This window comes from Mytilus galloprovincialis, chromosome 9, assembly GCF_965363235.1.
Source record: "Mytilus galloprovincialis chromosome 9, xbMytGall1.hap1.1, whole genome shotgun sequence".
Lineage (NCBI taxonomy): Eukaryota > Metazoa > Mollusca > Bivalvia > Mytilida > Mytilidae > Mytilus > Mytilus galloprovincialis.
In genome coordinates, this window is record NC_134846.1 from 44,766,866 (window position 1) to 44,794,467 (window position 27,602).

The 27,602-nt window shown below is 31.4% G+C and overlaps 1 protein-coding gene across 1 annotated transcript; it reads right to left on the reverse strand.

Moving 5' to 3' along the window:
• Nucleotides 1-605: 605 nt before the first annotated feature.
• LOC143045085 (dual specificity mitogen-activated protein kinase kinase 4-like) lies at nt 606-18,517 on the reverse strand. Its single transcript, XM_076217385.1, has 12 exons — nt 18,237-18,517; nt 15,546-15,636; nt 14,600-14,687; nt 13,231-13,344; nt 12,693-12,812; nt 12,001-12,120; nt 11,269-11,320; nt 10,644-10,771; nt 9,742-9,819; nt 7,894-8,036; nt 4,837-4,882; nt 606-4,450 (listed from the first exon to the last, which is right to left on the reverse strand). The coding sequence occupies exons 1-12, from the start codon at nt 18,283-18,285 to the stop codon at nt 4,328-4,330; spliced, it is 1,152 nt and encodes a 383-aa protein (XP_076073500.1). The 5' UTR covers nt 18,286-18,517; the 3' UTR covers nt 606-4,327.
• Between the last annotated feature and the right edge of the window lie 9,085 nt (nt 18,518-27,602).

The following is a 27,602-nucleotide window of genomic DNA, read 5'->3' on the forward strand; positions in this document are numbered from 1 at the left end:
AGACCTCCAATGGGCATGCCAAAAGAGTTCTTCCAAGGGTTCTTAGCGTGCAGAGTGCAAGAATGTGGCAATGTCTGTACATGAGGCATCAGATTTAACATCCCAATTCTGACCCGACATCTATCTCACTGACAACACCATACTATATTTGGTGTTTGACTGTGTGCATCCCTGCAAAAATCCAGGGCTGGCTTGCAGATCAGTATGGTCACTTCTAATGAGAACTATGTAAATGAGGTCAAGGACAGTGGACATTTTACGGATGGAAACTTCATAACATAATGCATCTACATACAAGTACAAGGTATGAAGAATCAAGATCTTATATCTACTGTAATATTAAGCTTATAAGTAGTTAGATAATGTCTTTGTCTCCACCAAGGATGCCATATCATTATCCTTATGCATGTCTCTCTTTCTGCTACGGAAGTCACAAGCTTCACAAAAAAATCTATTACTTCATACTTGACATTTCCTGGTCATAAGAATCTTGTTTCTAAATATCAAAAGGAGTACCTATTTCTTTAATTATCAGAGGATAGGTAAATTAACAAACGTATTAATAGCTTGAAAGCCAGTAAGGCATGAATAAGACAAAAAAATCATTTCATGTATACTTTTATTTTTATGTCATAACTGACAAATAAGTTTATTTCAATAAAAATAGCACTATTTCCCATCTTGCAAGTCATCACATTGTTAAAAACTTTTCTTCATATTAAAGAATACAATCTTCAAAATGTTACTAAATTTTCCTAGATTTTCAATGTCTGACTGGTATTGTTCAATCAGATTAGTACACAAAACAGTATGTTTCAAGAGAGTTTCATTAAAATTACTGGTAATACTATTATTTTGCTTTCAAAATTTGGAAATAACTATTTCGTCATGTGACCTAACAGAAGGACAAATGACTCACTACCGATCATCATTAAATATTACTGCAATTTAAGGAGTCTTTTCTTCAGCTAGAGACTTAAAGATAAAACCAAACTGTTTAAATATATATTACAGTAAAACCTGCTATAGAGGTCACATCTATCAAGCAGCACTCTTGTCACTCTGTAGAGATACCAACCTATGCATTTTGAACCTCAATTTAAAAGTTACATATCTTGAACGATCAGATGTTAGTGACCAACAGGGCCATAGATTTGACTGTACTTTAACAAGAAGGTAGCATAGACCTCTTGTTTAGTTTTATTTTTGTTTTACTCTTATTTTTTTTTAGCCATTTCTATAATATTCTCCAAATCAATATATAAAAGTATGGAACTCTATGCATTTAATTTAATGGTAAAACTATTTGAAAATGGGATATAATGTTTCCTTATTCCAGGATTACTGCAAGAAGATTCATAAATAATTCAAATTGAAAGCAGCATTAAAATTTCAGCAACAGAAAAATACCCTTCAATTCTATACTTGTTAAAATCAAATACCAGCATGCAACTTTATATATAAAACTGAACTTTTCAATCATAGCATAAATGACTTCATGATTATTATTTAATTTTGAATTCTCACAGAAAAAATAACGTAACTCTTTCACTGTAAGTACATAACAATTCAAAGAAAATTTTACTGATTTTGGAGGTTGTTTTTTCTTTTGTCAAACTACCCCTGTACTTATCTCATAACAAAAGCTTTTAATGATAAAAAATACAAATATGTAATGTTCCATCATCCAGCATTTACTTATTTAAAACTATAAGATTCCATGCACAAATTACAATAAACCTTTCCATGGGAGAAAATCACAAGTGTGCATATCATTTTAAATGTCACATGGTTATATGTTTAATGTCATAGTCTGAAAATTCATTGTCCAAAGATGTCTTTCTATTTATCAGATTAAAATTTGTGATATAATTATTTTTATTTATTTTTGATACCCACAAATGGGCAAACAGTTTAATAATGAATGAGTTGAGCAAATTTATAAAGATTTGAACGATTTTTGGTTAAATATTGAGTACACTAAAACAGTTGTTTGACATAAAATGCATTCCAGTCTGTGAATAAATGTGTAAAGATATTACTATGTGGATCAGTTATTTACATTTTTATTATTTTAATACACTGAAACTATCAACAATTTTTTGATATTTCATGATATAAAATAAAATGATTAAGAAAATTTAAATACTGAACACTTCATTTTAGCAAAGTTGCCAACTTGCATGCTTCAAGTGTGTTTTGTCAACTGGTTTCACACTGTAATAATTTTCTACACTGACACAATGACTCCTTATAGCTGGGGGGAAAAATATATAAAAGCTAACCAATTGTAATGAAACACCAATGATAAATACGGTTTTCAAATGTAAACTACTGTAAATTCAGAAATTAATGAAAGGTTTTTATTATTGCGAAAAATGTGACAGAGTTGTAAACACAATAATTTAAACTAGCATTTTGAAATATTTTATATGAATTAAACAGGATTTGTCTTAAAATTGTAAAAATTAAAATCGCATCTAAATCTAAAATGACAAAATTGCAATAATAAATGCACACAATAATTTCTGAATTTACAGTATACGAAACTTACTTTCCATGAAAAACAATAAAAGTAGCTCTTACACCTGGATATTATAAAATTCAAATACAGATTTATCAAACTGCATTTATAATTTTGTTTTCAGAATGTTCAGAACAGTCGATGAGCATATATATGTTCTTTTTGTTAAAATTTATGACAAAAAAGGTAAGAAAATATGAAATATGCTTAAAAATAAATACTGTAATCCAACTGACTATGGATCTGTCTATGCAACTTTCCGAGAAACTCTCACAAAAATTTAAAGTGAATATAAATTGTTCAATTATGTCACACTTAGATCTTCTCTTATATATGTGAAAAGTAAGAGAATTGTGAAAATAAATATATTAATTTAGCAACAAAGGATTAAAAACAGAAAAGGGATAAGTGAAATTCATTTGCTGTACAGTATGCAGATATAATTGTAATGTCAGACAACATTTTATACTAAAACAAACTAACTTTAAATAATTCTTAATGACAAAATATTTTACTCCCCCTAGACAGGAGAAATACTAAATAAATGTAAAATGTCCAGCTGTTAAATCAAATTAACAATATATAGCACTTAAAAATACATCAAGCACTCCCTATTCTTCTGTGTGTACAGAGAATTAAGCCACATTCTCTCAAACCCTGCTCTTAATGATATATTGCTGCATAACAAGTTTTCTATAAACACACATATACATAAACAATTACACAACACACATATCCACACACCTGCTGCATTATAAACATATATGAAAGACACACAACAGAGCAAGTCAAATGATAGTGACTAGCTCTTGAGTATGAACGAACACACCATTAAAAGGTCAAAGTTCACTGTATACTTAATCTTCAACCTTATCTCATTATTTATTATAGTAAAAATCTGATTTTCATAAACTTAATGTTTAAATGGTTTTTCTTAAATTATTGAAAGGAAACACATTTGAAATGACAGATTTTACAATGCATCAGATTTGAGCAGTAAAGACATGTTAAAAATATTCCCTGTTAAAAAATTCTATCTCTAATTTTTCATAGGAAATAAGATGCGAAAAAAGAATTGAAGAATGATAAAAAAAAATCAACACAATTCTTATATGTCACATTTTTTTTCTTCAGATTTCATATGGTTAAATAAATGAATTTCATCTTTGTCTTCTCCAACATACAAAAACAAACTTATTCATTATCAGTGGTTATAAATAAATTAAATGGATGACAATTTAGGTATAATGAACTACTGTGGATACATTATCATTTGTGGAGTACCAATTTTTAAATATTTCTTGTGTGTAGGTGAACCCCTTATCTAAATATTAAAGGAAGTACAAATTTCATTAAATCTTGTATTAAAAAAATCTTTGACAATACCATGAAATCAGGTATCCACATAAAACAATGTTTCCTAAATCCACCAAAAATAAATGAATCCACAGTATGCATATCAATAGGAAGCCATGTACAGAACTAAGTTTTAAATGAAAACAGTTAACTGGCCTGACGTTTAATAACCTGATGTTAAATTCCATAAATATGGCTACAAATTTGCAATTTGGATTACAAATGAATTGAATATGGCTGAATACTCAATAAAATTATGCATAGATAAAATGTTCTACAAAATAATAATGCAACTACATTTGTGTATCAAGATGTAAAAATTTCATTTACATATTTCATCTTTGAGAAACTATTTAACAGAAGCTTGGCAAAACGTTTATGAATTCCAGCAGTTTTAAATCTGCAGTATTTATAATCCCTGAATAAATGATAGAATGTGCGAGGATGTCATGAAGATGAGGAAGCCATGAGATCATCTGGGGAAATGGCCTGCATCTGGTCCAGAATATTGCAAACGTAGCCTGCTACATCTACTTCTAACTCCTCATGGCGTTTAATAAATGGATGCTCCTTTGAAAAAAAGAAAATTTAAAATCATCGGTAAATTGAATAAGGAAACAAAAGTTAGTACTGCCAACCGATACTCACCCCACTTCACATTTATCAAGAGAAACAGGGTCTAAATTGTTTGATGTTAAAAAAATAATTTTAAGTTATCAATCAAATGATTATCCATCTTAAAACTTGTTAATTTGCCAGGCCTTGGGGCACATGCTCATTTATATTGCTGAATTTTGTTTTTAAAAGAGTTTCATTTAGAAACCAAGATTCTGTTTAGGTAAACTACAATTGTCTAATAAAAGATTACAAAATTTCTAAGCTTTTTTATTATGTCTATGGTAACAAAAAATATATTGACTTGCCGATATAAGTTCTATCATACATACAATACTTACAACTAATTTGATATATTTCGGTCTCTGTTTTTCATCTTTAGTTAAACTGCAGAATAAACAAAACAATACTTAATGAATATAAACCTTTTAATCCAAGGAATATTCCATATATGGTTCTGAAGTAATTGTTATTTTAGAATATTTCTTTAAAACTTAAATACAATTAATGCATTTTAATATACATAAGAGTACATCATATCCAAGAAAAAAAGCTTATCATGACATAAATATTTATGTGTCTGTCCCAAGTCAGGTGTCTTTTGTCATAATTAAGTCCATCTACTGGTAATTCTAAATATTTAACATCCCCTTTTTCAGATTATAAGTACCAAAGAAATAACTTAGTCCAAATCTTTTTAACTTTCAACATTCTTCATGTGCCTGGTCATAAGCCAGGAAATTAAATTTAGAGATTGTTGTATGCCACAACTGTTTTCTGTTTTACTGTTGCTGTATAAATCACGCTGTTTTTTTTTTGTCTACTGTATAGTTTCACACTACCTTTTACAGATACATACGGTTTAGTATGGTATTTGCTATTTGTTAATTACCATAACAATATCCCATAGATGTTCACATCCTGGTCTTTGGTAGAAAGTTATGTCATTTTATACCATCATACCACGTCTCTTTATTTTGTATGACCACAAAGATAACCCAGAGGGTGTTGCAATAGGTTTTATAATAAAACACAACCAGGTGTTCCGAAGGGCGCAGCTTTATACGACCGCAGAGGTCGAACCCTGAACAGTTGGGGCAAGTATGGACAAAACATTCAAGCGTGATACAGCTCTGAATTTGGATTGTGATCAAATTTTTGACATTACATGGGTTTTTTTTACACAAAACAAATGTCAAGATTTTACAAATCAATTAAAGATTTCTTCAAACTTTTTAAATCTAAAATTAAATAGTTGACACAGCATAGGTTTCTGACACAGAATGAATGTGGTCTAATGAACTTAAAAGTTTTTTTTTGCCTTTGAGCAATTCACTATGCTGTTGAATATTAATCCTCTCAAAAAAATGTTTGAAGAAATTTTCTTTTCATTTATGAAATCTGAAATGAGAAAAATTTAAACCCCCCCCCTTTTTTTTCACATCCCTGTTTCCCTTTTTCCAAAACTGATACCAATTCAAATTTCTAATGGAGTTTGCAACAATAACTACTCTTTTAAATACATCATAAAATATTAAAATGTAAAATAAAGTGCTTGTTATCACTGAATGGTAAAGATTGGTTGGTAGTAAAAGTGAATATACATTGTTTATTGTATAAAACAATAAAAAAAACTTCATCAGCAACATTTTATATTGGCAAATTTCCAATGAAGTTATTTACATAAAGTTATTGGCAAATAAAAATAGAAAATGACATCATATTCATGTCTGGCAAATGTCCAACATACATTATCTAAAAACATTTTAGATAAGATAAGGAAAAAAAGCTTCATCAGCAACATTTTATATTGGCAAATTTCCAATGAAGTTATTTACATAAAGTTATTGGCAAATAAAATTAGAAAATGACATCATAGTCATGTCTGGCAAATTTCCAACATATATTATCAACTACTATTCTATACAAAGAAAGATAACTCCAATTGAAAATTAATTGCTATTGCACAATATTGTGCAATTAGATATTTCTTGCTATTGTGGAATACTGTGCAATTGAAAATTTCTTGCTATTGCACAATACTTGATATGGAATCCTGATTTGGACCAACTTGAAAACTGGGCCCATAATCAAAAATCAAAGTACATATTTAGATAAAGCATATCAAATAAGCCCAAGAATTTAATTTTTGTTAAAATCAAACTTAGTTTAATTTTGGACCCTTTGGACCTTAATGTAGACCAATTTGAAAACGGGACCAAAAATTAAGAATCTACATACACAGTTAGATTTGGCATATCAAAGAACCCATTTATTCAATTTTTGATGAAATCAAACAAAGTTTAATTTTGGACCCCCATTTGGACCAACTTGAAAACTAGGCCAATAATTAAAAATCTAATTACATTTTTAAATTCAGCATATCAAAGAACCCCAAGGATTCAATTTTTGTTAAAATCAAACTAAGTTTAATTTTGGACCCTTTGGACCTTAATGTAGACCAATTTGAAAACGGGACCAAAAATTAAGAATCTACATACATAGTTAGATTCGGCATATCAAAGAACCCCAATTATTCAATTTTTGATGAAATCACACAAAGTTCAATTTTGGACCCTTTGGGCCCCTTATTCCTAAACTGTTAGGACCAAAACTCCCAAAATCAAACCCAACCTTCCTTTTATGGTCATAAACCTTGTGTTTAAATTTCATAGATTTCTATTTACTTATACTAAAGTTATGGTGCAAAAACCAAAAATAATGCTTATTTGGGCCCCTTTTTGGCTCCTAATTCATAAACTGTTGTGACATCAACTACAAAAATCAATCCCAACCTTCCTTTTGTGGTCATAAACCTTGTGTTAAAATTTCATTGATTTCTATTTACTTATACTAAAGTTATTGTGCGAAAACCAAGAATAATGCTTATTTGGGCCCTTTTTTGGCCCTTATTTCCTAAACTGTTGGAACCAAAACTCCCAAAATCAATCCAAACCTTCCTTTTGTGGTCATAAACCTTGTGTCAAAATTTCATAGATTTCTATTCACTTAAACTAAAGTTATAGTGTGAAAACCAAGAAAATGCTTATTTGGGCCCTTTTTGGCCCCTAATTCCTAAAATGTTGGGACCAAAACTCCCAAAATCAATCCCAACCTTCCTTTTGTGGTCATAAACCTTGTGTTAAAATTTCATTGATTTCTATTCTCTTTTACTAAAGTTAGAGTGCGAAAACTAAAAGTATTTGGACGACGACGACGACGACGCAAGACGACGACGCCAACGTGACAGCAATATACGACCAAAAAATTAAAATTTTTGCGGTCGTATAAAAACATTAAACAATGAGTCCTAAGAGGTCAGAAATGTTCTACTGTATAAAAGGCAAAGAATATTAAATTCTGAAACACGACCGCTATAAGTAAATGACAATTCTTACCATGCATTTAAAAAATGTACAAATTCATCTGAGAATCTTCCCTCTGATTTTATTTGGGGTGGAGGACCTTGAACAACTTGTGTTAATTGATCAAAGACACTGTTCCACTTGGGATAAGGAAATTTACCAGTAGATAATTCCATCTGAAATAAAAATGTTTATTTAGTATATGTTAACTAGAGGCTCTAAAGAGCCTGTGTCGCTCACCTGTTGCTGTATTTACTGATGTCGGCCATCTTGGTTGGTAGGCTGGGTCATTAGACACTTTTTTTAAATAGATACCCTAGTAATGATTGTGGCCAAGTCTGGTTAAATTTGGCCCATAGTTTTAGAAAAGAAGATTTTTGTACAAGTTACAAAAATGACGAAAAGTTGTTCAATATTGACTGTAAGGGGTTGACTGACAATTTTGGTCATGTTGACTTATTTGTAGATCTTACTTTGCTGAACATTATTGCTGTTTAAAGTTTATCTCTATCTATAATAGTATTCAAGATAATAACCAAAAACTGCAAAATTTCCTTAAAATTACCAATTTTAGGGCAGCAACCCAATAACGGGTTGTAGGATTCATTTGAAAATTTGTGAGGGGATAGATCTTAATTTGATTAACATTTAAATCTTGAAAGATTTGCCCAAAATGTCTTAGTTTCAAAGATATAAAGCAAAAACTGCATTTTACCACTATGTTCTAATTTTAGCCATGTCGGCCATTTTGTTTGGTAGGTGGGGTCATCGGACACATTTTTAAAACTATATACCACAATTATGATTGTGGCCAAGTTAGTTTAAATTTGGCCCAGTAGTTTCAGAGAAGAAGATTTTTGTACAAGTTACAAAAAATGACGAAAAAGTTGTTAAAATTGACTATAAAGGGCAATAACTCCTTAAGTAGTTGACTGACAATTTTGGTCATGTTGACTTATTTGTAGGTCTTATTTTGCTGAACATTAATGCTGTTTACAGTTTATCTCTATCTATAATAGTATTCAAGATAATAACCAAAAACTGCAAAATTTCCTTAAAATTACCAATTCAGGGGCAACAACCCAACAACAGGTTGTCCAATTCGTCTGACAATTTCAGGGCAGATAGATCTGACCCTGATCAACAATTTTACCCCGTGTCAGATTTGCTCTAAATGCTTTGGTTTTAAAGATATAAGCCAAAATATATATTTTACCCCTGTGTTCTATTTTTAGCCATGGTGGCCATCTTGGTTTGATGGTCAGGTCATCGGACACATTTTTTAAACTAGATACCCCAAGGATGATTGTGGCCAAGTAGTTTCAGAGGAGAAGATTTTTGTAAAAGTTTACGGACAACGGACAATGGACGACGGACGCCAAGTGATGAGAAAAGCTTACTTGACCTTTCAGGTCAGGTGAGCTAATAATATAAACAGATCAATATGTAAACATCACCGGTCAAGGGTATTACTTAAACAAGTTATCACAGAAAATAGCAGACATACTGTGAGTGTGGGAATGCTGACAGAGTTATCTCTTTCTGTAATGAATTTTGTTGAAATAACACATGTTCATTATTATACAAAGAAACAATGTCTTTAATAATGCCTTTAGTTATCACAGGCATTAATATTTGGGTTATTTTCAGTGAAACAAACAATATGGGCACAGTAATCCTATTTCATTGTATTTTGATAAATTTGTCTTGAATAAATTTAATCATTACGGTTATGTATTTCTTAGTGTGAATGAAATTACTGAATATTCATTTAATACCATGTACTTGAAAATAATGATTTGTTGGAATATTTTGCTTGCACTGTCAAACAACAGACTATTGTATCCTGTTTCCCCAGACACTATATAACAGTATACTTACAAGTGTAATACCTAAACTCCAAACATCTGATCTAATATCATATCCTTTACTTGAGGCTCGTGGATCTATTCTTTCAGGCTACAAAGGAAATAAAGTCAAATCATTCATAAATTATGTCTATTTCTAAATTATTTTCAGTTAATCCTCTTGATTATTTTTTTTACTAAAGAATTTTCATGAGGTAAGTGTAAGTCTTGTACTTCATGCTTGCTTTGAAACAATCTAACCACATGAACTTTAGAATATGTAAATAAAATAAAGAAATATACAAAAATAAAATTTTTCATGATGCATTTCAAGGGCAGTTCACCTCAGGATAAGGGGGGTTCCAATAATTTTGTTGATGACAACACTGCAAGCGCCCAACATAATACCTGAGTCTTGCTTTTTTACTCCATCAAGGCAATACAAAAACTGATTACCTATTTTAGAGAATGAATTACTTACTGCCATATAGGGTCGACAGCCAGCATCTCTACTCCTTGCTACCTATGTTAGAGAATGAAATACTTACTGCCATTTAGGGCCGACAGCCAGCATCTCTACTCCTTGCTATAGAATCTACATGTTAGAGAATGAAATACTTACTGCCATATAGGGAGATATAGGTAGCTAGGAGTAGATATAAGAAGATATGGTATGAGTGTCAATGAGTTAACTTTCCATCCAAGTCATAATTTGTTAAAGAAAACCACTATAAGTCAAAGTGGCTGAAAGTGCCTAAATGGGCATTTTGTGATGTCTGTAATGAAAGTCATACCATTAAAAGACACACACTCATAAATCTTTTAATAACCTGCAGCCGGTAATGAAAGACACATGTGAAGACATGACCTAAATGGGCATACCATATCTTCTTATATCTACTCCTAGCTACCTATGTTAGAGAATGAATTACTTACTGCCATATAGGGCCGACAGCCAGCATCTCTACTCCTTGCTATAGAATCTACTAACTGTCCACTGATACCAAAATCACAGAGTTTTATGTTGCCTTGACGATCAAGCAGAATGTTAGAAGGTTTTACATCTACAAAATAAAATTGATACATGTGTATTTTTATTGTGACAATTCTTGACATAGGTTTAGCATTTGGCATCTGAAACTGATTTTTTTTATCATAAATATACTTAATTCAATTTAATGATCTTTTTTACTTCAAATTTGATGAACATCTCAAAAGTAATGGGAACATCTATAGTATAGATGTTAAGATGAATGAATGACATACAACATTATAGCTTGCTGTTTGGTGAGAATCAAGGCTCTGTGTTGAAGGCAGTACTTTCAGCCACTTTGACTTATAGTGGTTTTCTTTAACAAATTATGACTTGGATGGAAAGTTAACTCATTGACACTCATACCATATCTTCTTATATCTATATAGTGTGTCTTTGACTGCATTTTGAAAATAAAGGCATCATTATCGTTCAACAATAATCCACGATCATACGGTGCTTTTTAACTATAAAGAAATTGACTAACTTCATTGTTATGAAACGAGAAATCAATAAATATGTACTCACCCCTATGTATAATTTTTAAATGTTCTTTTAAATAATTTAAAGCTTTTACAGTCTGAAATGGAAAATATAAATTAGTAAATAAAAGTTCACTATTTATGACTAGATAACAGCAGCCGGTTGTACGAACATGTCATTAGCCTAATGTGTCATTAAGTCATCATTAGCCTAATGCATCATAAGGGCTTAATGAAGACTTAATGACACATTAGGTTAATGACACGTTCGTAAAAACCGGCTGCAGGTTATTAAAAGATTTATGAGTGTGTGTCTTTTAATGGTATGACTTTCATTACAGACATCACAATAGCAATTATACTATCTAAACTATTCTCTAATCAAATTTTTCTTTAGCTGTTTTCAAATTTATACCTTTCTTGCACATATATGAAATATTTATCCCTAAAAGCCTTTAAGCTGTCTATGAACATGCAATGTTCTAGCTAGGATTTATGGGCAGAGGCAAGTTATTAAGATATATGGCATATAAGCTTGGTTTCTTATTTGGAGAGGGACAATAGTGATCATGTTTATAGATAAAAGATTGAAATAATCAAATGAATGAATTTATCATTTTGACTTGAAAAGTTTTCCAATCCCTTCAAAATGCAAAAAAAAAATGCAAAGGGCAGGATTATAAAGGCACAAATTGCATAGAAAGGGCAAAGGGGTATGCCCATTTAGGTCATGTGAAGACACGGCTACCAGTTTTGTAAATCTATAATATGTACTTACTGCTACTGTTATTTTTCCTAATATTTCTTCCGGTATCGAACTTTCCAAAACATTATATATAAATTTGTAAAATTTATCTAAAGAAGAGTCCATTACTTCCATACATATCCAGCAATCTCCCTGAAACACAATAAACATCTATAATGTAAGATTTCATGTTTCCTTGCACGCTGAGAACATGTAATATTCAACAATTAAAAGTACTGAACTTTTATCTTTTAAAAAAAATTGACTAGCAGTTAACATTGTGAAACTCCTAGCTCGTCTCCCTTCTAATATATATTCAGCTTTATACTATCAGTTTAAAGTTATCGGTACTTTATCACAATCTATATGAATCTCATTTAAATAGTAGTTTTTGTTGTAGGGGAAACAAAACAAAATAGCTTTAACAATGTTAACACTATATCAGCTTTTGAATATTCATTCAAATGGTTAAAAGAAACTCTGCAAACATTGATCATGTGTGCATATTAGCGTGAGAATAGAAAGTAAACATTGTAAATATTCATAATATTACCATTATTCCGTTTTTTTCAAGTAACATTATTTCACCTAGGCTGTTATCAATTAGGCATATTATATTTATTCCATGGGTGAAGACTGTTCAAATTTATTAACATCAGAAAAGGACTAAAATCTTGGTTAACATGAAAGGTGTTCTCAATTTTCTTTGATAATAGCAAACTTACTTCTTTAAACAATGCACCATAAAACTGTACAATATAAGGACAATCATTACTTCTCATTACAACATCTAAATCCATTAATAACTGTTTTTGTTCTTTTTCATCTACGGTTGATCGTATTCTCTACAAAAACAAATCATATTCATTAACTGTATAAACCACATTTCTACTGCATTACTCATAATGAGAAAAAATAGCTGTAAACAAACCTAAAAAATATTTTACTTTATGTTGTCAATTGACAATATGAACTTTTTGGTTTCTATGCTTCACTTATGTTCCAACAAACTTCATTTCTTGACTGATATCAAACATATCTTTATTTCAGAAAATTATACAAAGCAAGTCTCAAGCCTCCCCCCCTCCTAATATAGTACTGAAAGACGGAAGTGATTTTTATAAGTATATATCAAGTTACTATCTATGGTACTTAACCAAAACAGAATCTTACAAATGGAGAGCATGTTTGAGAACAGGAAATTCAACATCATGCTGTTGCGATTGAAATGAATTTAAAAATGTTATAACAAACAATACTTACTTTTACTGCCATTATTTTTTTACTCGCTATGTGTTCCATTCTAGAAACTGCTCCATGATTGCCACGACCTATTTCTTCTATCTCTTTTAAATCTTCTGATGTGAACATATAACACTAAAAAAACAAATTGAACAAATCAATTATAAATAATTGTTTATATACACATGTATACAAGAGTATTTACTTTCCCAAAATCTCAATTGTAGCTTGGTAAGAAACTACAAGGTGAGATAAAGCAAGTCTTACAGGGTTTAAAGTAAAATATATAATATGTTCGTTTATCATGTTTATATCAAAACTATTAATATAAATTAATGTATATCAATCATATGGTTGAACTTTATCTGACATCTTTTAAAATAGTGCATGTTTGTGTTATGGTAGCAACAGGACAGCAATAAAGTTATTTCTATGGGCCATTCTTAAAAAAATAGACAAATATGTATACTATAGGCAAAGATCTGCAATAAACTACACAAAAAATCTGAACAGAAAAATACATGCAAATCATGACCTTTTCAGGAGAGCTTATGATCGATTTTTATTGTTCTATATCTTGTTGAAAGAACCACTGGCCATTATTAACAGTATTATATTGAAGGAAAAAACCTTCAAAGTTTTCAATTAATAATGACAAATGGCTGTCCACATCAATTTAGAAATCCAAACATTACACAGATTTTATTACAAGTTTGGTTAAATGCTGTCGAACTGTTTTCATGGTGTTGCAGACCTATGTGTTGCTGCTGCTTGAAGCTGTCGAGTGACATAACAAATATGATTACAAAATTCTCTTACATTAGACAAGTTATATATGGCACTTATGCCACACCAATTTAATTCCTTGTACGACAAACCCGCCCGCACTTATTTTTTTCAAAACAGAAAAAACAAAATTTCCACATCCGGATATATAATCATGTCCATTTCCCGCATCGTTTATTTTGGTAAATATTATAAAAAGATATTACACTCGTTTTAAAATAACAGTTTTAACTGTATTTAATTATTTCAAACCTATAAGCACCCAGCCACACTGTATAAATATCTGTGTAAAAATCTTATTAACCATTAAACCCGTATATCCCAAGTGGGAGTGCTGCATTACCCATCAAAAAATGTTTGTTGTCAGAATAAAGTACGCTAATATAATACTAGAGTTATTCGGGAACATATGAGCCCTTTTGTACTAAAAGTGTTTTTTACAAAAAAGTATATTATAACTTATATTGACCCCCTCATAAAAGGGATATTTCATAACATTGATGGGTTGTTCCCAACCTGTTAGCAGTTTAATTTTTTTCTCTCAAATTATCGTTTTTGCACCATTACAAGACTGTAGATTTATGAACAATTTACAAATAAATACCTCTTTCGGTGCAATCTGTAGTTTTCCAGCAGACTGTATATTAGGACAATGTGGTCTGCCTGGCGGGACTCTGCCATATAATCTTTCTCTGTTAAAGCAAATTAGCTTTTATTTCACAATGAATATACATAAAATCTACCAAAAACTAAAATAAAATGTGTTGTGTACTGCGTATGCATAGTCAAGAGGGTGATAAAATTAAGATACATTGTAAATGTACCTTCATGTAGGTAAACAAAATAAAAAAAAATATTAAATATTTTACACATTTCTGAATTGATCTTAATTCAATTCAAACATGCTTCTGCAAAACTAAATCTATTAGGGCAATAAATTCAAGGGTTCAAACTGATTGTTAATGGAAAAAAAAATGTCCTTCCATAAATTTTAAATCTTGTACTTTTTCTATTTCTTACTACAAGAACTTTGCTATACTATGTCAAAGGCAATATGTCTTATGCTGAGACAACTTGACTTGAACAACTTTGGATACATTTCTGTCAAAGTCACATACTGTTTAATCTATTAAAATATTTTTTTCTGAACATACAGTTAAAGCTGCTTTACAAGGTCACCTGTGAAAACCTGCATAGACAAGGGGTGAATTCAGGCATGCTACCAGCTAAAATTTGCAAAGCACAAGTTGTCCTCAGCTTAATAATGAATATTTCAATAATTTTACCTAAAAAAAGATACAAGTTTGAACTGCCTTAACCTTAAATCCTGGATTCACCCCTGAAGACACGTCACCTCTTGTCCAAGTGCAATTTAAACTTTAATTCAAAGGGCAGCTTTCAAATATAAAGTCAGTTTTTTTTCTAGTCCCAGGAGTAACCTTTAAATGTACAGGTTTTCATCTGACAATAATCAACCAAGTTCACTCCTTTCCTGTAAACATTTAACAGTTTACCTCAATCACAAAAATACATGTAAATTAAGTACTTACAAACGTGTTGGGTATCCTAGACTAGCTAATGTAGAAGGTAAATTACTGTGAGGGTTGGGAAATTTTATTTCAAGTCTCTCTCGCAATTTCTCTGAAGTAAAAAAATAAAAGCATTTTAATATTAAAATCACAGCACTACTTGTAACAACAATGGAAAACGTAAAGTCAAATAATACATAATAGATTTCTAGAATAACCAAAAATAGTAGACAGCACAATATTTTCTAACCCAAATCACGCACAGAAAGACAAATTTTTATTCTGAAAACCTTTATCTCTTTTAAACTTCTGATGAAACTTTGAACAAGATTTCAAGATCCTGTTTTGTTGAATCGGTTAAATTATTGTGTCTTAAAAATCATGAAATTCTGAGAAAGCAAATTTAATCAGATATGATAAGGTCCTTCTAGTTCCAATATCATGATAATGCTTGATTTTGGTACTACATTTTTTTGTACTACACTTTGTGACCATAAATAAAAGTTTTTCATTGTCAGCAGAACCCACAGAACACAGACATTTAAACACTATTGTTTCCAGCAATGGCCCCTTCAATATCAAATAAAATGGATAAGAAATGTTTCATAAATAGCAGTTATAAATAGCAAATGGAAAGCAAAATCTTTTAACCCTTTCGACAATGAATTCCTGTTTCCTGGGATTAACGCTTCCGACAGACGAGTTCATAGATAGGAATGTCTCCTTTACATTGGCTGCTGAAAAACATTGCGAACACAAGTTATCTTTCTTTGTTGAATGCCTGAATGAAAGTGTAAACACGACACTTCTTTTTGTTGAAAACAGTGTCAAAATCAAGTGAAATTTACCAATTTAACTACAATTTGAAATAAGGGAACATTGAAGAATTGAAGCCAGGCTAAAATACTTTTAGGACATAAAATGCTGATTAATGCACAATAACACTTTGAATGGAGATGTACATCATTCAGTGAGGGAATTTGAACGACATTATTATATTCAAACTTTTGCATTTTTGGTTTAACAATTTACAATTTTCATCAAACAGTAGAATTGCATGAATTTCAACTCTTTTAATGCCTAAAATTAGCAAATTGGAATTTTAGAGACAAAAAACTTTATAAAAATTGTGTCCAAAACTTTTTTATCTACTAGTCCGGACACTCAATATCACCCGTGTTAAGAGAGAGCCATATCTCTTGCACGTTAAAGACACCCTTGTAGATTTCCAAAAAGAGTAGGCTAATGCCGCTACAAGGCAGCACTCGCACCGCAAAGTGGAAAGGGATTAATATAAGTTGCAAAACTTGTTTCCCAATCCACTATAAATAAATATGTTTAAACTAAACTAAACTCAATATCAAGACTTGTGTCTATATCATGTATATGACTATATAATTTTTTTTAAATTTTGACTAGTACGAATCAATATTTACTAGTCTGGGGCATCAGACTAGTGGCTTACATTGCAGACTGGAACACGGCCATGGTGTAAATGAATAAAATAAATACATAAGTTTTTATTGCTATTAAATATGAAGATTTCCAACTTCGGTCAAAACAGCCAGGGAAGCAATTGTCTCAGTAGCTTCTGTCAGGGCGGATATTGGTTAGGGTTAAGGTTCAGCAGTCAAAAACCTATTTAACTAGACCATTTTCATAATCGTTTTATGTATCAATCCCAAGCAAGGAGCCTGTAAGCCAGGGGTTGTGTTAGTTGCTGTCTGCCATAATTGATGACCTATAAAACAGGCAGTTGATTTTCTCATTAATGAATTGTTTCATATTTTGTCATTCAGATGAATCTTATAGCTGATGATAAAGTATTTGATTTGTTCAGTATCAAAGGAGCCCCATAGTGACTTTCCTCAGTAGATAATTGTCTCTTAGGCAAATCATACTCCTTCTTTTCCTTTTTCACTAAGACTTTCAAATCGCGTTTTCATGAGATCACATGAAATTGTAAGACCTACCTTATCTGATTTTTTTCTAAGTTTGTATGTCAAAATGCACATGTAATAGATACAAAGTCAGGTTTAATCATTTGACTCAACTTTAAGAGGATATATATGTTCATGGGGTGTAATTAAGTAAGAGAAGGGTGGTGGCTGAACTTAGAGTAAAAATTTCTTGCGACATCATTTGTAAGGCCGTTAACCGAAGTGTTTTGTTACGCCTTCGAAGAACTATTCCAATGCTATTTTTTTACTGATGAATTGGTAAAATCAATATTCTTGACTTTTGGGAGCGATTTTATCATATTGTCACATGTAATGTAGGAGATTTTGCTTAATTGGAAACCCTCCGACACTTTCTTTATACATTTTTTTAGAAAATTCACAATTTTGAGATTTTCTGCATAGTAGTTATAGGTCAAATTCTCATAACATTTCATTTTCTAAAAGTGTTCTTTAAATAAGGAAGAACTCAAATATCTATTTTTTTTTAAATTTATCATGGCTTTACTTAACAGGTAAACAAACATGAGCTTGTTATTGATCAAGGTGTCAGAGGTGTCACTCGACAACAAACAGCATTATTTATATCAGAAATGTATTGCGTTATTGTGTTGACATTAACAGAGTTTGTCGATAATTACTCTTTATTGAAATGTCATTTACTCCGAGAATGATTAAACAGTAAAAACATACACTTATGTATGACTCATACATCCTAAAATAAAACCAACATGGATTTCCACAAGTACGCTACCTTGGTTGTCATTCGGCTTTTTTGGATTCGGATTTTCTGGGTCCGCCATTTTGAAAAACGGCTAATATTTTGATGGTTGTATTTGCCAGTATGGTAGTTGTGTTTTTCATGAAACCAATTCCTTGTGATATTAAAAACACAGTAAAACAGGTAGCAGATATCGTGGGCTTAGAGGAAATGTGATTGGGTAGCGATGTTCATTTCTCTGCGATGACTCATCTATTCGAAGTCTTCTTGGGAAAATCCCTGTGACGTCAAAGTTTGACGGGAACTGCCGAACAGCGGGCACCTGCTACAATCGCATGTTTTCGTTACTTTCCGTAAATCCACAAGAGTTACCTCTCGTAGGCTATCAATTAAATCGACGTAAAGATTGATTCCTCTTCAGGCCCATCTGATATAAAATATATTAATTGATTTATGTCTTTTAGTAAATGACTAGAAATTTGTTGCGAGTGACTAAAGGTAAACTACACATACTAAATTTTGTTTAGGTCAAATTAAAGGCAGAAATCATTATGTATTTCTTTTCTTTAAAATTATTGCAATTTCTTGAAGTTTTTTGCCTGCAAAAGATTATGACATAACAATCAAAACCAAGGAGTAAACAAAGACTCACAAACCCAAAGGACATTTACATCCACAGTTATAAATAATAATTAAGAAACAACACGAACCGTCTACTAAATACCGGGAGTGAAATCAGGTGCTCCGGAAGGGTAAGCATTTCCCGCGCCGTATACGGCACCCGTCGTGTCATTTCTTTGTTCAGTTCAGTAATGATGGAAGGTTATGACTGAGGAAGAATATCAGATATGATTTCTGACACACTTTTGTTATAATGGCAAATTAGCTCATGATGGCGACCGTAAAATTTCTTGAGGGATGACCTTAATTTATCTTTGAGAGCTGAAATTGAACTCAAACTCAAGCGTTCTATCTATACAAAAAGTAAATCCAAAGGATTTTGCCCCCGATTTGATTCTTACAAACTAAACTCCATCTTTGTTCACTGACGCAACTTTACATGCTTACTTAAATGATTTGTTAAATCATAGATATAATAGCCAGTATATCTATCATGGTTAAATCATTATTCGATTATAATTATGAAACAAAAAGCATCCGAACTTACTCTTGACATATTTGCAATTAACTTACATGTTTGTTTTCAGCAAGGATTTTTATAGTCTAACTATACAACTCCTGGTTTTCGGCTATTATGGATTTCTCATGAATAGTGTATATCTTGTTCAGAATTCAATATCGAAATATATAATTTTCATTTACTAATAGTTGAAAAAAGGGCTGATTTTGGCCTCAAATTTCAGGTTCATCTAACGAAAGATTTTGGACACTTTTTAAACACTTAAATGTCTATTTCAATTGATTCAATTAGTTTATGTACAAGATTTTAACTAATTTAGTCATTAAAAACGCACCGATCCAAGCTTAAAAATGAAAAATCTTTCAAATATGACAAAAAATCGTCACTTTTCAGATGGTTTTTGTCAAAAATGAAAGTGGCCGCATCCGTGTTCATCCCCAACCTTTATATATGTTATGTATTATCATTAAATACAACTTACATTTCAAGATTATGAATGAACACGAATGCGGCCACTTTTATTATAGAGGGAAACCGTCTAATTTAACTAAAATGCTCAAATTGTGAAGATTTTAGTTATTTAGCATGACATAATGATGCTAGTCTCCGATATATGTGCATTGTATTGTCAAAAAACAGCCCATATTTATGTAGCAGAAGCATTCTTCTTTCCAGTAAATAGCTAACAGATTCATTTTCACAATTTTGTAAAACTGCTATATTTTGGGGCCAAAAAGGGGTCTTACTGAACCTGCTCCTTTATATCAGCTATGTTCGTATTTATTACGAATTTTCTTTCTTTTACGTGTGTTACCTGTGATGTGATTGGAGCGCAAAAGAAATTTCGTAAAAAAAGCGCATCGGTCGGTCTGTCGGTCGGTTGATTTGATATTAAATTTACTGTTCAAATCTGTGTAGTGTTTTGGTCGTTGAACTTAAACAATTCCCTCAAATAATCAACTTTTGACATGTTTTTTTAATCATGTTTGAAGATATGAACACCATGAGAAGTTATAGATCAAGTTAGCATTTTGTTCTAGAATATCAAATTTTAAAACCGGTAGGGGACTATATATTGCTATGCAATACTCACAGAATACTGGTTTTATTAGTTTGGTTTTTTTTGCTTTGAAATAGCTGTTAGTAACAGCGAGTACACAGGCACTCGTCTCAGAATTTTTTTCCTATATACCTTTTTTTCTGAGACGACTGTCACGAGTGCCTGTGGGCGAGTACTATCAAAACTGTACTTAGTGTATTTTTAGTTTATACACTGTACTAGTAAGTACAAATCTATATAAAAAAGAAGATGTGATATGATTGCCAATGAGACCAAATGATTTTCAAAAAGAGACCAAATGACACAAAAATTAACAACTCCAGGTCAACGTAATTGTGATTGTAAATTAGACAACTCTTCAGAAGATGACCAAAGCTCATACCCAATAGTCAGCTATAACATATCCCGAAATGACAAAAGTAAAACAATTCATACCAGAAAACTATCGGCCTAATTTATGTACAAAAATCTGCTTAGAATATTGCCATGATATAATATAAAGCCTGAACGAGAAATTAACAACAAGTCTACTTTATAACACTTTTCATGATAATAGACAGCACTGGCATTTTACCCGTCCTTTGTTACGAAGTTCTTTGTAAGTTGATGTACAGATATCGGGCTCATTTTCATCTATCCTGCGACATTTATGTCGCAAAAGCGAGACATAGCGATCCTAAATTCCGTCGTCGGCGGTGGCGTCAAAATATACTGAGGTTCAATCTGTGTTGAAGTGTTTTTTTTAGACGTCAATTACTTTTATTTCTCAAACCATTGTGGACCTTTATGAAATTTGGACAGACGCTTAATTGTTTATGACCAACAGATAGAATCCGGAGCAACAGTTTGACGTAACCTTTTTATTTTAATTTTCCCGTATTTTATTGATAACTTGATGGACTTATTTTTTTTTTTCATTTAAAAACTAGGTACAGTATAATGTTTATTGCACATCAATTATTTTGTCAAACCTTTCGATAGAATTTTATGAACTTGAACAGGAGCTTTTGTGTGGCAAGAAATAAAAATGTCTGAAGCAAACTCTTGATTTTCCCCCCTGATTTTTTCTGATAGATTGACTCAGTTCACATTTGCAGGCAGTCTGGGATTTAACGTTTTCTATAGGATATTTGTAACTCTTCGTGGATTGTAATGAAACTTGGAAAGAAGCTAGTATTCGAGACCAAGAAATAGCATATAAAGAAGAAGTTTGATATTTTTAAAATTCTGTATTTTACTGATAAATGAACTCACTTTTTTGACAGCAGAAGATGTGGTATGATTGACAACGAGACAACTCTTTAGAAGAGACCAAAATGTCACATAAATTAACAACTATAGGGCACCGAACTACCTTCAACAATGAGCAAAGCCCATACCGCATTTTTAGCGATAAACCAATTCAAACGAGATAACTAACGGCTTAATTAATGTACCAAAAAAGAACGAAAAAAATTATGTAACACAGCAACAAACGACAACCACTTAAAAACAGGATCATGACTTGGGACAGGGACATACATACAGAATATTGAGGGGTTAATCATGTTAACGGCATCCCAAACGTTCTCCTAACCTGGTACAGTAGTATAACAGTTCAACACAAGAACGAACTATAAAAATCAGTTGAAAAGGGCTTAACTCATCAGATGGATACAAATTGAAATGTATCTATTAAAAACAAAGAGTGGACGTTGCCGGGTACTTGTACATCCCAACAATAAAAAGACACTAAGTACAGATCTGAGATTACTCGCAGTTACTTCCTGCTAGTTCAAAGACAATAATAACTTATAAAAAAATCATGAATCTAAGACTAAATTATCAATCAGTACACATCCAATATTCAATGGATTCAATCTAATTAAAATATTGATCTATGATTACGTTATACTACATATGTTAAAAATCTAGAGATAAGGAGAAGTTCAAAAATAATAAATGCAAATTAGCCACAAAGATACATATTTTGAGTGGTATATGATTTTAAATGGTATATTTTAAAGATGTGAATTGTATTATCTGGTTCTGTCCTGGCCTTTTATAGCATTTTTAATAGTATTAAACAATGTTGTTTTCTTATATGTCTCTAATTTATGTCTAATCTTACTTACTTGTATGCAATGTCATCAAGAGACGGATTTAGGGGGGGGGGGGGGCATGGGGCCCCCTTTTTCAGGAAAATTTTGGTTGGTTACATAGGGAATCACTGAAGTGTGACGGAATCGGGCCCCCTTACGCAGTCAATGGGTCCCTCTTATGAAAATTTCTAGATTCGCCAATGGTCATGAAAGCTCTTTATAGGGCCCTTTAATTGGAAATAAAACATTCTTATTCTTATTCTTATTCTGTAGTATAAATTACTGATCTCTGATTACGTTATACTACATATGTAGTATAAATTACGTTAAACAACATATGTAGTATAACGTAATCAGAGATCAATATTTTAATTACACTGCAATGGAGTTAGTGTAAAGACGTCATTAACAGTCAGAAAAATAAAACACGACCTTGTACAATAACAAGATACAGGTATTGTAGATCCATGAAAGTGCATACGAAGATGTCAACAATCTCGAAGTTGCTTTTAATTTAATGTTAACAAAATCAATATAAATACCAATAAAAAACAGTATTCAAAGATCTTACTACAGGATTGAATTGAAGTTACCTTGGCGGATCCAAAGGGGGCGGTTCCGAGGGGTTGGAACCCCCCTTTTTTTTGGCCGATCAATGCATTTGAATGGGGACATAAAGTTGGAACCCCCCTTTGTTCTCGGTTGGAACCCCCCCCCCCTTTTTAAAATGGCTGGATACGACCCTGACCTTGTAGTTTAGTTTAAACATATTTATTTATAGTGGATTGGGAAACAAGTTTTGCAACTTATATTAATCCCTTTCCACTTTGCGGGTGCGAGTGCTGCCTTGTAGCGGCATTAGCCTACTCTTTTTCGAAATCTACAAGGGTGTCTTTAACGTGCAAGAGATATGGCTCTCTCTTAACACGTGTCAGCCATTTATCGTCCCCTTCCGACGGACTATCATCGTGTCCTCAAGACCATACTCGCAGATGGTGTCAAGGGAGAGCCGAAAAGAATAAGTTTATTCAAAGGAACGAAAAGCTCATCCCGTTTAAAATAAGTTTCATACAGGCAAAACCAAACATCAAAACCAACTCTTGATGTATCTATGGAAGAATTTAGTAAAGGTTTTAAGTAATATATGGTATAGAAATCCTTGACTTGATAATATACCATTAATACATCTATGATGAATTTGTTAATAGACAGTTTTGAGTTGTTTTGTTTATACGATATTGTAGTTGTTATGATATTTTTGCATATATTCTTTCATAACCTTTGGATCCGAGTGTACACGTAATCAAGGTTATTCCAGAAATGTGATTCATTTCCACCATAGTAGTAATCATTCAAATTGATAGTGTTTTTTTTCTAGTTTGAAAATGTCAACAAAGGAATTATTTCATCTCATTTATCACTTGAACTAAGAAACATATTTTTTTTTTCATAAAAAAAGGTTAAACAGAAGTTTAACATCATATTTTTTCTTTAATGCATACGATTTTTACAATTTTGATGAATAACTAATTTGCAATCATATCTATTTCTATCTGTTTGCCTGTGGCCTAAAATGTTAAATCTCATTTAATGTGTCTTTGATCTTAGAATGACTTGTTATTTGCTAAATACCCTGAAAATATGTGTATGTTAATGAGAAGTCTCGGTGACCGAATGACTTAGAAAATTAGTCCAACCTTAAAAGTCATTTTGGTCTTAACGTTCCATACAGATGACTCTTATTGAATGTTTGCAAGGAATGAGTTAATCATTGGAACGTAACGTTCGATCACTTAAATTTTTATTTTAGTTTAAAACAGCAGGTATATAGACATCATCGATGAATAGAAAACGTTTACCAAACTTTATCACAAATGAAGAGATTTATTTTGGAGCTATAATTCCACCTTTATAACAAAAAGTGGTATTTTGCCTCAAGATTTTTAATGTAATATTATTAATAAAGCTAACAAGTTTTGGAATGTCCTTGAAATCTTTTCCTTTTGCTTAATAGACTTGTTCATATTGGTTATACATTCTTTGGTGTTGTTCCATCACTACATATATACGGTATATTGTTTTCGGGGATAAATATCAATTTTCTAATTTTAAGTTTGAAGCAATGCTGACATGTGTCTCTAGTTTTAGTCCGGATAGTTTGGTCTGTTTTAACACAAGGTTATGTCTGTCTGAACGATTTATGATGTTGCTGAAATAATCATTTTATTATGTTCATCAACCGATATTAGATCATACAAGGGCCAGATTTTTGTTCGCATGTTAAATCCGTTGGAACTTTTCACTATTTGTACATGTATAGCCCCGGAACGATTTACAGCTAGACATATAGTATGGAATTATTGAAGACTGTATCTTGTCCTCTATATGTATTATTTCATAACATTTTTCGTAGTGTTGCTGAAAAGTCTTGCAGTTATAATAGCTATACAGAACAAGGTGGGGGTGCTTTTTTTTTTATTAAAGAAGATAAGGTTTTAACCTACTGCTTATTTTTGCAGGCCTCAGAATTATCAATTAATATATATGTTACAGGCATTTTCTTAATTTAGTCATTTTGTAAAATGCCTGAAAATTTTAGGCATTCTCTTAAATGCCTGCAAGATTCAGTCATAATACATAATGACTAATTTTTCTAGGCATTTTACAAAATGCCTGATAAAATTGAAAGGCATTTTACAAAATGCCTGAAATTATTTTAAAGAATAAAATATTAAAAATAAAAACAATTGAAAGTTTTGAACTCTAGAACAGTTTTGTTTATGATAATTATTACTAAATTAAAAAAGAAATTAAATCAAGAATAAATTTTACTGAATTACCCCAGGAAACTCGACAATTATTTATCATTTCTCATAAATGTTTGAATCAAAGAACTGTTACACAATATTTGTCCTGAACTTGTGTAATTACATAATTGTTTGGCATTAAATCTGGTTTTAGAACTTCAACCATATTTGGATAAACCGGAATCATCCCACATTTAGCTCTTTCGTTACCTTTACTGACAAAACACTAACCGTTCGACAGCATTTTGTTTCGCAATAAGCAATTGTCAATTGACTCCTGATGGAGTTATTGCCCTGTATAGCCAATTTTAAACATTTAAAATTTTTTTTTTTAATCTTTTGCACAAATAAATTTAAACCTAGCCACAATTTGAAAAAGGCTATCTTGATTGAAAAATGTATTGGATGACACTGCCAACCATATCTTTGCATCACATCAAAACACAGCCTTGTATGACAAAACCCATATTGTAGAGGGCGGAATTCGTTTTAATGAGGTGTATAAAATTAAAATTCTCATTATTTCTGAATGGGAATAATAAATATTGTCATATGATAGTAAAATGCAATACTGTCTTCACGTTAAAAACTCTTACATTTTTATTTATATTTATGGCTGTTCTGCAGGTGGAATTGTCTGTCCCTGTCCGAAATACTGTAACCGGGAGACTGGCTACTAATTTGATGATGATCACGAGCTGCAACCCACGACACGAACATTATAAATAATGACTAGGATCTAGTCACTTGAGTGTGAATACTCGCTTTAACTCCACTTGTAGAATTAGACACAAGTCCTATGCAGTAGTTAACAATTTAATGATTCAGGATGGAATACATGTAGTTTCACAAATTGTACGAATTGATACAAATTGATATAAATTGAGGTACTTTGACAAATTGATACACATTGACAAATTGAGCGGATGTTGTCAGTACGAATGTCTGACTCTCACTGAAGTTACAACTTCAGAAAACATATTTAAATCAAGAATTTACATGGTGACAATTACATAATATAAACGAGATTACTGAACGACAATGAAATACTAATACGATAAGGATTAACAAAAGGATATAAAAAAAATCTGTCGTTTGAGATTTAGGCTAAATAGCGCCGTAATTGAAATGACTACAGGATTAATTATTCTTTACGTAAGAAAACTTAAGAACTATGTAAATCTGTGACTTTATCTATTATTTACAAAAAGATTATCTTGAAACAAATTTCTGACTTTGTGAAATATACTTGACACTTTTAAAAATAGTTCCAAAAGAAGGTGCATAATTTACACAAATTATCACTATCACAATACCTTCAATTGCAAGCGGCAGTTGAAATGTCTGTCCTTTATCCGGGTCAATCCCCAACAGGAATAACCGGATATGAATTATAACCAAATTGTTCACGTCTAAAAAATGCATGACATATTTGCTACTGAAAGCAGCAAACAAAAAACAAAAAAAAAATCTGTTTCTCTGCTTCATATGTTTCATTTTAATTTACTGTTTGAATGGAGAATTTCAAAAACTTCTATTGTGAATTTTGTTTTATAATGACAGAACAATTTGTCCTTCTGCTATTTTGACAAAATAATCACAAATGTTGTACTAATATCTGAAATGCAGAGTAGATACTTTATAGAGTTTCACTAAAAAGTACACATCATATGACATACAAACCTTCCCAGCTGGTTTTGGAACATAAATTAGTTTTACCGAACCATTATGTATTATCTTTAAAAGATTTGTGTCTTGTCCACTTTTGTAAATGGTAACCTTCTTCTACAAATTGCCTGAAACTGGATAGGCAATTTGTTGAATTTTGCTTCAAAATTTCAGTCATTTTACAAAATGACTAGGTATTTTTAGTCATTTTGTATAATGCCTGTCAAGGTTAGGCATTTTATAAATTGCCTGAAAATAAATTCAGTCATTTTACAAAATGCCTAAATTTAGAAAATGCCTGTAAGTGTAACATATATATATATTATATACATATATAGCATTTCATAGATGTCGTGCATGCGACAAAAATAAAAAAAGACTTTATAAAAGAGCAGTCAAGCATATTCATCTGAGGTCAATTTTGCCTGTTGGTGAGTTGAAACCTTAAGTTCTGAATAATATCTTATTTCATCAACGGCAGATTTAAGTGATTTGGATGTGAACAATGTCGAAACAGAAGCCTTGATATACCCTCGGGCACTAACTATACACCAACAGAACAGGGCTAATAAATAAAGATATCAATTTATACAGTTTTTTTGGCGTCCGAAACCTTTTTTCTGAATTTACCTTCTTCGGGTA

What these genes read in the sequence shown, in the direction of transcription:
- LOC143045085 (XM_076217385.1), bottom strand. Translation starts at nt 18,285, where the DNA reads ATGGCGGACCCAGAAAATCCGAATCCAAAAAAGCCGAATGACAACCAA. An exon ending in AAAAAATAATGGCAGTAAAA is followed by an intron (nt 12,813 to 13,230) that starts GTAAGTATTGTT and finishes TTGTTTTTGTAG; the next exon opens with AGAATACGATCAACCGTAGA. An exon ending in GGAGTTTAGGTATTACACTT is followed by an intron (nt 8,037 to 9,741) that starts GTAAGTATACTG and finishes TTTTTATTTCAG; the next exon opens with ATGGAATTATCTACTGGTAA.